We start from the raw sequence: 13724 nt of genomic DNA, 5'->3' as shown, positions 1-13724 counted from the left end.
TCTCCATTTTTGTTTTTTGGATAGACAGAGATGAGAGAGTTGCTAAAATAGCAGTAGGCTAGAAGGAGAGGAGACATGTTCAAAAAATATTTGTAATTCTCGAGACAATTGAGACAGTACCAAGAAAAGTATGAAAATGTAGGCACCCACTACTGTAAGTCACTCTGTATAAGAGTGTCCGCTAAATGACAAAAACAAATGTAAATGTAAATTCACACTCAACAGTTCTCCGTGTGAATCAAAACTGGTCCAACACCCAAAGGATATTGAGCCAACTTGACACAACCGTGGTAAGCATTGGAGTCAACATGGGCCAGCATCCCTGTGGAACGCTTTCAACACCTTGTACAGTCCATTCCCCGATGAATTGAGGCTGTTCTGAGGGCTAAAGGGGGTGCGACGCAATATTAGGAAGATGTTCCTAATGTTTTGTAAACTCAGTGTATGTAGGCCCTACATTCAATAGAAAAATATATAACTCTCACCTATCGTATTATCAGGTGCGTATTACTCAAGGCCATCAGACTGTTAAATAACCATCACTAGGCGGCTTCCACCCAGTTACGTAACCCTGCACCTTAATTCCATTCTTTTACTTTTAGGTTGTGTGTATTGTGTGTATTGTTGTGAATTGTTAGATATTACTGCACTGTTGGAGCTAGAAACACAAGCATTTTTCTACACCCGCAATAACATCTGCTAACATGTGTATGTGACAAATAACATTTCATTTGATGGAGAAAAACAGTATACCATTTTTTTTTTAAGTCCTCGATGAAGATCTACCCAGACCAAAACATTGTTATACAGTATATGTTATGTTAAATGTGTAAAAGGGAAATCTATATATTTCCCGTGACCATATAGATCTATCAAACATGTAGAGTGGCAAGATCACTAGTGTGCTGGAGTTTATTTTTCACTCAGTAATGTATGTGCCCTCAACATGCTTTTTCTACATCCATTTTTGTTTCCTCACCAGTCATCGACCACCATCTACGTACGTATAGTGGATGAAAACGACAACGCGCCAGAGTTTCCGGAGGAGGAGTATGTGACAGTGCTGAGCGAGGGCCCCGACACCTTGGGGGCCACCATTGCCACAGTAACCGCCATCGACCCAGATGAGGGCCTCAACGGCACCCTCCGATACACCATCGACCACGGCAACCTGGCCATCACCTTCTGCATCAATCAAACTACCGTAAGAATATGGACAGATATTTTACACTATGGGTGCGCAACTTTCACATGTCCCCCCCACATTCTGAAATTGCATTTTTGTCCACCCTAGTTTTATCATTGGAATGTGATACAAAGCTAGGCAACGGTGTGCTTTAGGACCATGCACACGCCTCCGAGCGGTCAGTTAGGCTGTTTGAAGTGTTTATCCGACTGGATTTAGGACCACCCGGACACCATAGGACGGGCTGACAGGCTGTGTGAAGGCGAAGCTTCTGGAAGGCTGGCTGGACCAGCACGGGAGAGTTGATCATGGTTCAGTGTACACGTTACACTCTTTCACAGAGTTGTAAAAGGAACAGAAACTGGCTACTTTTAGTTGACTAATGTAGATGGCAAAGAAGAAAAAAATACTAGTGTTTATTCGCAGTGCTGAGCTAGTATTGTAACTGACATGTAAAGTTAGCTAATGTTTCATCCCCTCTCAACTGAGGTGAATGAATAAGCTATGCTAGTGAGTAGCTCTAGCCTCTAGTTATATGTTAGATAGTAATAATAGCCACCTCATATCGCTATCTAAAGCAGTTGTTTGTTTGGACATGTTTTGTAGCCTTTGTTTTGTCACTTTTCAGAAGTAAATTAACTTGGCAGGCTTTCACCAGTTGATGTGCCATTAGAAAGAGAGCTAGCAAAAAGTTGGCTTACATTAGCTGTTATTTTCACCTCAATCAAACTAGACCTGAGTCAAACAATGAAATCATTGGCAAAATGATTGAAGAGTGATATTCTGATGTTTCTTCAGTGCCATGTGAGTTGTATTAGTCAGTATGTCAATGTAACATTATTGATCTGTCAGTTCCCTGATCTAATTCCCAGCTTTTCACACTGACACAGTAATAAACAGCTAACGTTACATGCTTCACTGTCATGGTGCACAGTAGAGGTCTGTACAGGACAGATTTCTTCATCCCACACTCGCTCCCACCCACTACCGCAAGAACTGGTCCCAAACTCAACTGCAGTCCCACAATGTTATTTTAGGCGTATGTGATGTAGCTCACTTGCCAGCAATTTTGCACCCTATAGGCAATATCAAACGCGCAAAAATACCTTAAGAAATAGGTTAAATTACCAAAGAATTTCACATGGCCCTTATATTTTATTAATGGGCTATATCTGCCAATATGCTAGATGTAGTTTGAAGAGAGCAGAGTTAGATTGACTTGCACTTTCTCTTGAGCTATTTTTATAGACTACCTTTTAGGAGTGGGATGATTTTCAGATGGAGAAATATGGGTGATCAATATTTAGGCCTATTTATAGGCAATGTAGTAAACTATAGCCTAATCACTGGCCTATTTAGGAAGTATATTTCCTTGGAAAGATAACTGTCCCGTGCTTCTCCACCCATGTATACATATGCTATAGCCTACGTCATTTATTTGAGACCACACGCGCAACTGATCTCGCAAGTATGGCTACTGAACTGGAGGCAGCAAGAATGATGACAGCGACACTTGCCACATTTTGCATAGTCCAATAGGATATAGCCTACCTTTTAGGATGACGATTTGCAGGCAGAGACAAATAAATGGGTAATCTATACTTATTGAAAATGCAAAGCTGCAACGCTCGCTCACCATAGTAGACTAACATGCTGACCAGACAGCCTGTGGGTGTGCGCCCCCCACACCAGACGCGGTCAGGACACGCAGGTTGAAATATCAAACGAACTCTGAACCAACTACAGTAATTTGGGGACAGGTCGATAAGCAAACATTTATGGCAATTTAACTAGCTAGCATGCTGTTGCTAGCTAATTTAAAATAACAACATTGGGTTCTTATTTTACCTGAAATGCAAAAGGTCCTCTACTCTGACAATTAATCTGCAGATAAAAGGGTAAACCGAGTTTGTTTTAGGTAATCTCTCCTCCTTCAGGCTTCTTCTTCTTCTTTGGACTTTATATGGCGGTTGGCAACCAACATTAACCTGTTATGGCTAGGGGGCAGTATTTTCACGGCTGGATAAAAAACGTACCCGATTTAATCTGGTTACCACTCCTACCCAGTAACTAGAATATGCATATACTTATTACATATGGATAGAAAACACCCTAAAGTTTCTAAAACTGTTTGAATGGTGTCTGTGAGTATAACAGAACTCATTTGTCAGGCAAAAAACTGAGAAGGTTTCATGCACGAAGTGGCCTGTCTGACAAGGTGTCGTTCTTCTTGTCTCTGTTTATTGAAGAGTCAGGATCTTAGCTGTCCCGTGACACTTCCTATGGCTGCCATAGGGTCTCAGAGCCCGGGAAAAACCTGAACGATGACGAGGCAGCCTCAGGCTGAAACACATTATCGCCTTTTCCAAGTGGCCCATCAGAGGACAATGGAATTAGGCGCGTGCCCGATTCGACCAAGTGATATATTTTCCTTCGGCTGTTTATCTAATTGCAGATTCCCGGTCGGAATATTATCGCTTTTTTACGAGAAAAATTGCATAAAAATTGATTTTAAACAGCGGTTGACATGCTTCGAAGTACGGTAATTAAATATTTAGAAATCTTTTGTCACAAAATGCGCCGTGCGCGTGACCGTTATTTACCATTGGGATAGTGTCTGGGACGCACAAACAAAACGTCGCTGTTGGAACATAACTATGGATTATTTTGGACCAAACCTACATTTGTTATTGAAGTAGAAGTCCTGGGAGTGCATTCTGACGAAGAACAGGAAAGGTAAGACCATTTTTCTTATAGTAAATCTGATATTGGTGAGTGCTAAACCTGCTGGGTGTCTAAATAGCTAGCCCTGTGATGCCGGGCTATGTACTTAGAATATTGCAAAATGTGCTTTCACCGAAAAGCTATTTTAAAATCGGACATATCGAGTGCATAGAGGAGTAATGTATCTATAATTCTTAAAATAATTGTTATGCTTTTTGTGAACGTTTATCGTGAGTAATTTAGTAAATTGTTAGTAAATTCGCCGGAAGTTTGCGGGGGGTATGCTAGTTCTGAACGTCACATGCTAATGTAAAAAGCTGTTTTTTGATATAAATATGAACTTGATTGAACAAAATATGCATGTATTGTATAACATAACCCGCTGGAGGCCTAGTCCTGGGAGTTGGCACAGGACGGACCAGGATGGGGAGACCCACTAGAGGCCTAGTCCTGGGAGGTGGCACAGCACGGACCAGGATGGGGAGACCCACTGGAGACCTGGTCTGTGGAGCAGGCACAGGACTGACCAGGATGGGGAGACCCACTGGAGGCCTGGTCCTGGGAGGTTGTACAGGACGGCCCAGGATGGGGAGACCCACTGGAGGCCTGGTCCGAGGAGGAGGCACAGGATAAACACTCCAGGCTGAATGCCCACTTTGGCCCGGCACGGGCAGAGAGCAGGCATTGGGCAAACTGGACCCTCCCAGCGCTCTGGAGACACAGTGCGCAACGCCGGCGCAGGATAACCTGGACCGAGGAGGCGCACTGGAGACCAGACGCGCTGAGCTGGCACCATCCGCTCTGGCTCGATGCCTGCACTCGCATGGCACTTGCGGGGAGCTGGTATGTAGCGCACCGGGCTTTGAACGCGCACTGGGGACACCGTGCGCTCCACAGCATAACACGGTGTCTTACCAGTACCACGCTGCTTCCGGTAAGCACTAGGAGTTGGCTCAGGTCTACCGCCTGACTCCGCCAATCTCACATTTTTTGGGGCTGCCTCCCGTGTCCGTTACACTCCCTTTCCGCATACCAGCGCCTCTCAGCTCTCGCCGCCTCGATCTCCCACTGCGGGCGGTGATAATCCCCAGCTTGAGCCCATGGTCCTTTCCCGTCCAGGATTTCCTCCCAAGTCCATGACTCCAGATAGCTTTTCTCCTGGTGCCTCTCCTTCCTCCGCTGCTTGGTCCGTTTTGGGTGGGTAATTCTGTAAGGGCTGTCGTGAGAGAGAGTAGACCAAGGTGCAGCGGAGTTAGTGTTCATCATAGAATATTTAATCACAGAAAGAACACTATACAAACAAAACAAGAAAACTGACAGCCAAACAGTCCTGTCAGGTGCAAACACTTGAAGCCAGTTGAAGCCTGTGGCGCGGTTTTCAAATACCTTAAAAATCCTATTACTTCAATTTCTCAAACATATGACTATTTTACAGCTATTTAAAGACAAGACTCTCGTTAATCTAACCACACTGTCCGATTTCAAAAAGGCTTTACAGCGAAAGCAAAACATTAGATTATGTCAGCAGAGTACCAAGCCAGAAATAATCAGACACCCATTTTTCAAGCTAGCATATAATGTCACAAAAACCCAGAAGACAGCTAAATGCAGCATGAACCTTTGATGATCTTCATCAGATGACAACCCTAGGACATTATGTTATACAATACATGCATGTTTTGTTCAATCAAGTTCATATTTATATCAAAAACCAGCTTTTTACATTAGCATGTGACGTTCAGAACTAGCATACCCCGCAAACTTCCGGAGAATTTGCTAACAATTTACTAAATTACTCACGATAAACGTTCACAAAAAGCATAACAATTATTTTAAGAATTATAGATACAGAACTCCTCTATGCACTCGATATGTCCGATTTTAAAATAGCTTTTTGGTGAAAGCACATTTTGCAATATTCTAAGTACATAGCCCAGCCATCACGGGCTAGCTATTTAGACACCCGGCAAGTTTAGCCTTCACCAATATCAGATTTACTATTATAAAAGTTCGATAACCTTTTGTTGTCTTCGTCACAATGCACTCCCAGGACTGCTACTTCAATAACAAATGTTGGTTTGGTCCAAAATAATCCATCGTTATATCCGAATAGCGCCGTTTTGTTCGTGCGTCCCAGACACTATCCGAAATGGTAAATCAGGGTCGTGCGCATGGCGCAATTCGTGACAAAAAAAATCTAAATATTCCAATATCGTACTTCGAAGCATGTCAACCGCTGATTAACCTGTTGGGGCTAGGGGGCAGTATTTTCACGGCTGGATAAAAAAACGTACCCGATTTAATCTGGTTACTAATCCTACCCAGTAACTAGAATATGCATATACTTATTATATATGGATAGAAAACACCCTAAAGTTTCTAAAACTGTTTGAATGGTGTCTGTGAGTATAACAGAACTCATTTGGCAGGCAAAACCCTGAGACATTTTCTGACAGGAAGTGGATACCTGATGTGTTGAATTACCTTTAAGCCTATGCCATTGAAACACACAGGGGTTGATTAATGTTTTGGCACTTCCTATTGCTTCCACTAGATGTCACCAGCCTTTAAAAAGTGTTTTGAGTCTTTTACTGTGAGATCTGACCGAATAAGAGCCATGGAACGGTGATGGCCGATTAGACTCTGGCGCACGAGTTCATGTTGGGTACCCTCGTTCCAATACGTTATAAAAGAGAATGCATTCGTCCACCTTGAATATTATTCATGTTCTGGTTAAAAAAGGCACTAATGATTTATGCTATACAACGTTTGACATGTTTGAACGAACGTAAATATATTTTTTCCCCTCGTTCATGACGAGAAGTCCGGCTGGCTTAGATCATGTGCTAACAACACGGAGCTTTTTGGATATAAATGATGAGCTTTTTTGAACAAAACTACATTCGTTATGGACCTGGGATTCCTGGAAGTGACATCTGATGAAGAGAATCAAAGGTAATGGATTATTTACATAGTATTTTCGATTTTAGATCTCTCCAACATGGCCGTTTGCTATACAGACAAAGCATATTTTTCTGAGCGCAGTGCTCAGATTATTGCAAAGTGTGATTTCCCAGTAAGGTTATTTTTAAATCTGGCAAGTTGATTGCGTTCAAGAGATGTAAATCTATAATTCTTTAAATGACAATATAATATTTTACCAATGTTTTCTAATTTTAATTATTTAATTTGTGGTGCTGACTTGAATACCGGTTATTGGAGGGAAACGATTTCCTCAACATCAATGCCATAGTAAAACGCTGTTTTTGGATATAAATATGAACTTGATAGAACTAAAAATGCATGCATTGTCTAACATAATGTCCTAGGAGTGTCATCTGATGGAGATTGTAAAAGGTTAGTGCATCATTTTAGCTGGTTTTATGGTTTTGGTGACGCCTGGCTTTGAATTGACAAAACATTACACACAGCTATTGTCAATGTACTCTCCTAACATAATCTAACTTTATGCTTTCGCCGTAAAACCTTTTTGAAATCGGACAACGTGGTTAGATTAAGGAGATGTTTATCTTTCAAAGGGTGTAAGATAGTTGTATGTTTGAAAAATGTGAATTTTGACATTTATTTGGTTTCAAATTTGCCACTCTTGAAATGCACCTGCTGTTGATAGGGTGCACCACGGGTGGCACGCTAGCGTCCCACATAGCCCCAAGAAGTTAAAATCAATTTTTATGCAATTTATCTCGTAAAAAAGCGATAATATTCCGACCGGGAATCTCCTTTTCGGCAAACAGAGGAAAAATCACAAAGACGGGGGCAGCCAGGGCACGCGCCTAAGCCCACAGTCCCTTGATCGGCCACTTGAGAAAGTTGATAATGTGTTTCAGCCTGGGGCTGGGATGACGACATTCAGGTTTTTCCCGGGCTCTGAGCGCCCATGGAAGACGTAGGAAGTGTCACGTTAGAGCAGAGATCCTTTGTAAAAGATAGAGATGGCAAAGAAGTTCAAGAAATGGTCAGACAGGCCACTTCCTGTAAAGGAATCTCTCAGGTTTTGACCTGCCATTTGAGTTCTGTTATACTCACAGACACCATTCAAACAGTTTTAGAAACTTTGGAGTGTTTTCTATCCAAAGCCAATAATTATATGCATATTCTAGTTACTGGGCAGGAGTAGTAACCAGATTAAATCGGGTACGTTTTTTATCCAGCCGTGAAAATACTGCCCCCTAGCCATAACAGGTTAAACAGCGGTTGACATGCTTCGAAGTACGGTAATGAAATATTTAGAAATCTTTTGTCACGAAATGCGTCGTGCGCGTGACCCTTATTTACACTTCGGATAGTGTCTTGAACGCACGAACAAAACGCCGCTGTTTGGATATAACTATGGATTATTTTGAACCAAACCAACATTTGTTATTGAAGTAGCAGTCCTGGGAGTGCATTCTGACGAAGAACACCAAAGGTAATCAAACTTTTCTAATAGTAAATCGGAGTTTGGTCAGGGCTAAACTTGGTGGGTGTCAAAATAGCTAGCCGTGATGGCTGGGCTATCTACTCAGAATATTGCAAAATGTGCTTATACCTAAAAGCTATTTTAAAATCGGACATATCGAGTGCATAGAGGAGTTCTGTATCTATAATTCTTAAAATAATTGTTATGTTTTTTGTGAACGTTTAGCGTGAGTAATTTAGTAAATTCACCAGAAGTTTGCGAGGGGTATGCTAGTTCTGAACGTCACATGCTAATGTAAAAAAGCTGGTTTTTGATATAAATATGAACTTGATTGAACAAAACATGCATGCATTGTATAACAATGTCCTTGGGTTGTTATCTGATGAAGATCATCAAAGGTTAGTGCTGCATTTAGCTGTGGTTTTGTTTTTTGTGACATTATATGCTAGCTTGAAAAATGGGTGTCTGATTATTTCTGGCTGGGTACTCTGCTGACATAATCTAATGTTTTGCTTTCGCTGTAAAGCCTTTTTGAAATCGGACAGTGTGGTTAGATAAAGGAGAGTCTTGTCTTTAAAATGCTGTAAAATAGTCATATGTTTGAAAAATGGAAGTTTTTGTATTTTTGAGGAATTTGTAATTCGCGCCACGCATATCATTGGATATTGGAGCAGGTGTTCCGCTAGCGGAACGTCCAGATGTAAGAGGTTAAACATTTCAGTAAGTATTTAAACCAAGGTCTGGTAGTGTGTGTAGTTTGTGAACACACTGACTGTACAATATTTTGAATAGCGTTGAGTGTTAAAGTAGTCGTTTTTTTGTGCATGGGTGTGTGTCCAGGGAAAGATTGTTGCAGTGAAGGAGCTGGACTTTGAGATCAGCAATGGACACTACGCACTTGTCGTCACAGCAACAGACCAGTGTCCCATCCATGCCCTCCGCCTGACATCCAGCACTACGGTGATGACAATGACAGAACACAGACACACACACACACCTACATGAGAATCACTCTTTATACACATCATGTTTATCAAGGCATTGTTTTTAATGTAGTTTATACACACATCATATTGAAGTTGCAATCTGTGATATTTGCAGGAGTTTTTGTTCATTAAAATTAATGACCCACATTGTTTTTCTCCAAAAAGTGAACTATCCCTTTAATCACATCATAAACATACATATAGACCATACAAATCTCTTAGCAGGTTGTTTCCACCGGTGTTTTCCAGGTGTTGGTGAATGTCCTGGATGTGAACGATGTGTCCCCCACCTTCCCCAAGGTCTACGAGGGGCCCTTTAAGATAACAGAGGGCCAGCCGGGGCCCCGGGTCTGGACCCTCAAAGCCACTGACCAAGACTCTGGACTCAATGGCAAAGTGGAGTACAGCATCACTGCCGGTGACCCCCAGAGTGAGTAGGATGTGTGTGGGTTGGGGTTAGGGCTGTTACAGTGACGTATTACCGCCACACCAGCAGTCATGAGTCATGACCCACAGTCAAATTCCATGTTACCTTTGAGTCATGGCAACTACAGTCGTAGCCAAAAGTTTTGAGAATGACACAAATTAAAATTAATTTTCACAAAGTCTGCTGCCTCAGTTTGTATGATGGCAATGTGCATATACTCCAGAATGTTATGAAGAGTGATCAGATGAATTGCAATTAATTGCGAAGTCCCTCTTTGCCATGCAAATGAACTGAATCCCCCAAAAACATTTCCACTGCATTTCTGCCCCTGAATCATGTCAGTGATTCTCTTGTTAACTTCTTACGGGCAGATGGGATGGTAGCGTCCCACCTTGCCAACATCCGGTGAAATTGCAGAGTGCGAAATTCAAACCACAGAATTATAAATATTTAACTTTCATAAAATCACAAGTGTAATACATAAACAATAAAGCTTAACTTCTTGTTAATCCAGCCGCTGTGTCAGATTCCAAAAAGGCTTTACGGCGAAAGCTCACCATGCAATTATCTGAGGACAGCGCCCCGCATACAAAAGAATGAAAAACATATTTCAACCAGGCAGGTGTACCACGAAAGTCAGAAATAGCGATATAATAAATGCCTTACCTCTGTTGGCACCCCCCGAAAGGTCCCAGATACATCACAAATGGTCCTTTTGTTCGATAATGTCCTTCTTTATATCTATAAAAACTCAGTTTAGCTGGCGCGCTTCAGTCAATAATCCACCCAGGTTCCCTCCATCAAAATGCATACAAAATGAATCCCAAACGTTACTAATAAACTTTTCCAAACAAGTCAAACAACATTTATAATCAAACCTTAGGTACCCTAATACGTAAATAATGAAACAATTTAAGACGGAGAATTGTTATTGTCTTTACTGGAGAAAAATACCAAAGAACGCGCTCTCTTGCACACGCTTGGAAACACTACAGCCAAAATGGGAGACACCTAGAAAAACTACAATTTCTTTTTTTCAAAAACAAGCCTGAAACTCTTTCTAAAGACTGTTGACATCTAGTGAAAGCCCTAGGAACTGCAATATGGGAGGATTTCGCCTTATAATAAAAGTGACAGCCATTGAAAACAGTGGTAGGCTGATTTTTTTGGGGGGGATGGTTTGTCCTCGGGGTTTCAGCTGCCATATCAGTTATGTTATACTCACAAACATTATTGTAACAGTTTTAGAAACTTTAGAGTGGTTTCTATCCATATCTACCAATTATATGCATATCCTAGCTTCTGTGCCTGAGTAACAGGCAGTTTACTTTGGGCACGCTTTTCATTCGGACGTCAAAATACTGCCCCCTACCCAAAAGAGGTTAACACAGGTGTGAGTGTTGACGAGGACAAGGCTGGAGATCACTCTGTCATGCTGATTGAGTTCGAATAACAGACTGGAAGCTTCAAAGGAGGGTGGTGCTTGGAATCATTGATCTTCCTCTGTCAAACATGGTTACTTGCAAGGGAAACACGTGCGTCATCATTGCTTTGCACAAAAAGGGCTTCACAGGCAAGGATATTGCTGCCAGTAAGATTGCACCTAAATCAACTATTTATCAGATCATCAAGAAATTCAAGGAGAGGGGTTCAATTGTTGTGGAGAAGGCTTCAGGGCACCCAAGAAAGTCCAGCAAGCGCCAGGACCATCTCCTAAAGTTGATTCAGCTGCGGGATCGGGGCACCACCAGTACAGAGCTTGCTCAGGAATGGCAGCAGGCAGGTGTGAGTGCACGCACAGTGAGGTGAAGACTTTTGGAGGATGGCTTGGTGTCAAGAAGGGCAGCAAAGAAGCCACTTCTCTCCAGGATAAACATCAGGGACAGACTAAAATTCTGCAAAATGTACAGGGATTGGACAGCTGAGGACTGGGGTAAAGTCATTTTCTCTGATGAATCCCCTTTCCGAATGTTTGGGCATTCGGAAAGGGGATTCTGTGGGGTTGCTTCTCATCCAAGGGAGTGGGCTCACTCACAATTTTGCCTAAGAACACAGCCATGAATAAAGAATGATACCAACACATCCTCCGAGAGCAACTTCTCCCAACCACCCAGGAACAGTTTGGTGACGAAAAATGTGTTTTCCAGCATGATGGAGCACAAGTGATAACTAAGTGGCTCGGGGAACAAAACATCGATATTTTGGGTCCATGGCCAGGAAACTCCCCAGACCTTAATCCCATTGAGAACTTGTGGTCAATCCTCAAGAGGTGGGTGGACAAACAAAAACTCACAAATTCTGACAAACTCCAAGCATTGATTATGGAAGAATGGGCTGCCATCAGTCAGGATGTGGCCCAGAAGTTAATTGACAGCATGCCAGGGAGGATTGCAAAGGTCTTTAAAAAGAAGGGTCAACACTGCAAATATTGACTCTTTGCATCAACTTCATGTAATTGTCAATAAAGGCCTTTGTGAAATGCTTGTAATTATACTTCGGTATTCCATAGTAACATCTGACAAACATATCTAAAGACACTGAAGCAGAAAACTTTGTGAAATTAATATTTGTGTCATTCTCAAAACTTTTGGCCACGACTGTAGACCTTAGCCGTGGTATATTGGCCATGTACCACAAAACCCAGAGGTGCCTTATTGGTATTATAAACTGGTTACCAACATAATTAGAACAGTAAAAAGTCATTTTTGGCCATACCTGTGGTGTACGGTCTGATCTACCATGGCTTTCAACCAATCAGCATTCAGGGCTCGAACCACCCTGTTTATAATGACCCTCTAACCACTCTAACATCAATACAATCGAAAATCAAATCAAACACTTAATGAGAGCCCTGGTATTCAGAGTTTTAGCGGAATAGGATCGCCTGTTGCGCAGCGAGAGCCAGCTCCTCATAGCTGGTTGATGCATGGAATGAAATATGTGTTCCTATAAGCCCATGTTGCGCAACATTTCAATAGGTTATGCTATGCAATTGTATGACAAAACATAATTTTGATGGCTTCTTTTAAAAATAGGAGGATCCCATCAGCTTTCTATAGGCTAGGCCAGGCATAGTCATTGCGCGGATTGCGTTGATTGGCGGCTCACAGTACAGACTACCAAATACAGCAAAATGTCCAATAGTTTCCGAGCATTCAAATTACACAAACTGCATTATTACACTCACCCAATATGTGGCATTATATAAGTTGTTGAGCTGCTGCATCAACATGTGCAGTCGAGTAAACTGTTGCTTTGCTTTAAACTAGGCTAGCGATGGAGGCGAGAGGTGGAGGGCCGAGAGAAGCAGCAGTTTAGTCCACTCTACTGCACATTTTTTGGACCACATCAAAGTAAATATTTATCACTATCTTTGGCCGAATCGAACATTTAAAATTGATCGATTTGAAGTAGTCAAGCACAAGCAAAAACATAATAATGAGCAAACTGCCACTACAAATAATTAGGATGAGGATGAAGAAGCTATTAGTAGAGCTGCGCACACAAATGAGGGACAAGCTAGCAAAAAGAGAAAGGTACGGCTGTTGAAAGATAAATCATATGTTTAAAAAAAATGGACAACAGAATTGTTCTTTGTACTTCATGGCACAAACCCACTTTGTTTAATTGGCAAGAAGACGTGCGCAGGTTTTAAAAGTGGTCATTTAGATGCCATTTCAATACCACACATACAAAGAGAAATATCCACCTGGCAGGGACCTACGAAAAAATTATATTCAACAACTTACTGCTTTGCTGAAAGGACAGCAACCGCTGATGGACAGAACGACCTCTTCTGCAGAGAAACTGACAGAGGCAGCATATGAGATTGCATGGATCTTGGCTAGGCAAAAGAAGGCCTTTATCAACACAGACATAGTGAAAGAGTGCTTTTTGTCTTCAGCAGAAATAATGTATGCTGACTTCAGTAACGAAGATGATATTCTAAAGCAAATGAAAGGACTACAACTATCAGACAAC

General features: G+C 41.8%; 1 protein-coding gene across 1 annotated transcript in view; it reads left to right on the top strand.

Annotated features, from left to right (window-relative positions):
- LOC145861719 (cadherin-23-like) overlaps nucleotides 1–9942 on the top strand; it is a 55939-nt gene extending 45997 nt beyond the window's left edge. The window contains exons 5-7 of the mRNA XM_082964670.1: nucleotides 983–1204; nucleotides 9171–9290; nucleotides 9566–9942. Of these exons, the coding sequence (XP_082820796.1) occupies nucleotides 983–1204; nucleotides 9171–9290; nucleotides 9566–9754 (531 nt within the window). The 3' untranslated portion in view covers nucleotides 9755–9942. The remainder of the gene's footprint in view (nucleotides 1–982; nucleotides 1205–9170; nucleotides 9291–9565) is intronic.
- The last annotated feature ends 3782 nt before the right edge of the window (nucleotides 9943–13724 follow it).

Source organism: Salmo salar, chromosome 18 (genome assembly GCF_965601325.2).
Source record: "Salmo salar chromosome 18, fSalSal1, whole genome shotgun sequence".
Taxonomy (NCBI): domain Eukaryota; kingdom Metazoa; phylum Chordata; class Actinopteri; order Salmoniformes; family Salmonidae; genus Salmo; species Salmo salar.
Note: the sequence above shows the minus strand (reverse complement) of the source record. Positions and strands in the feature narration are given on the sequence as shown.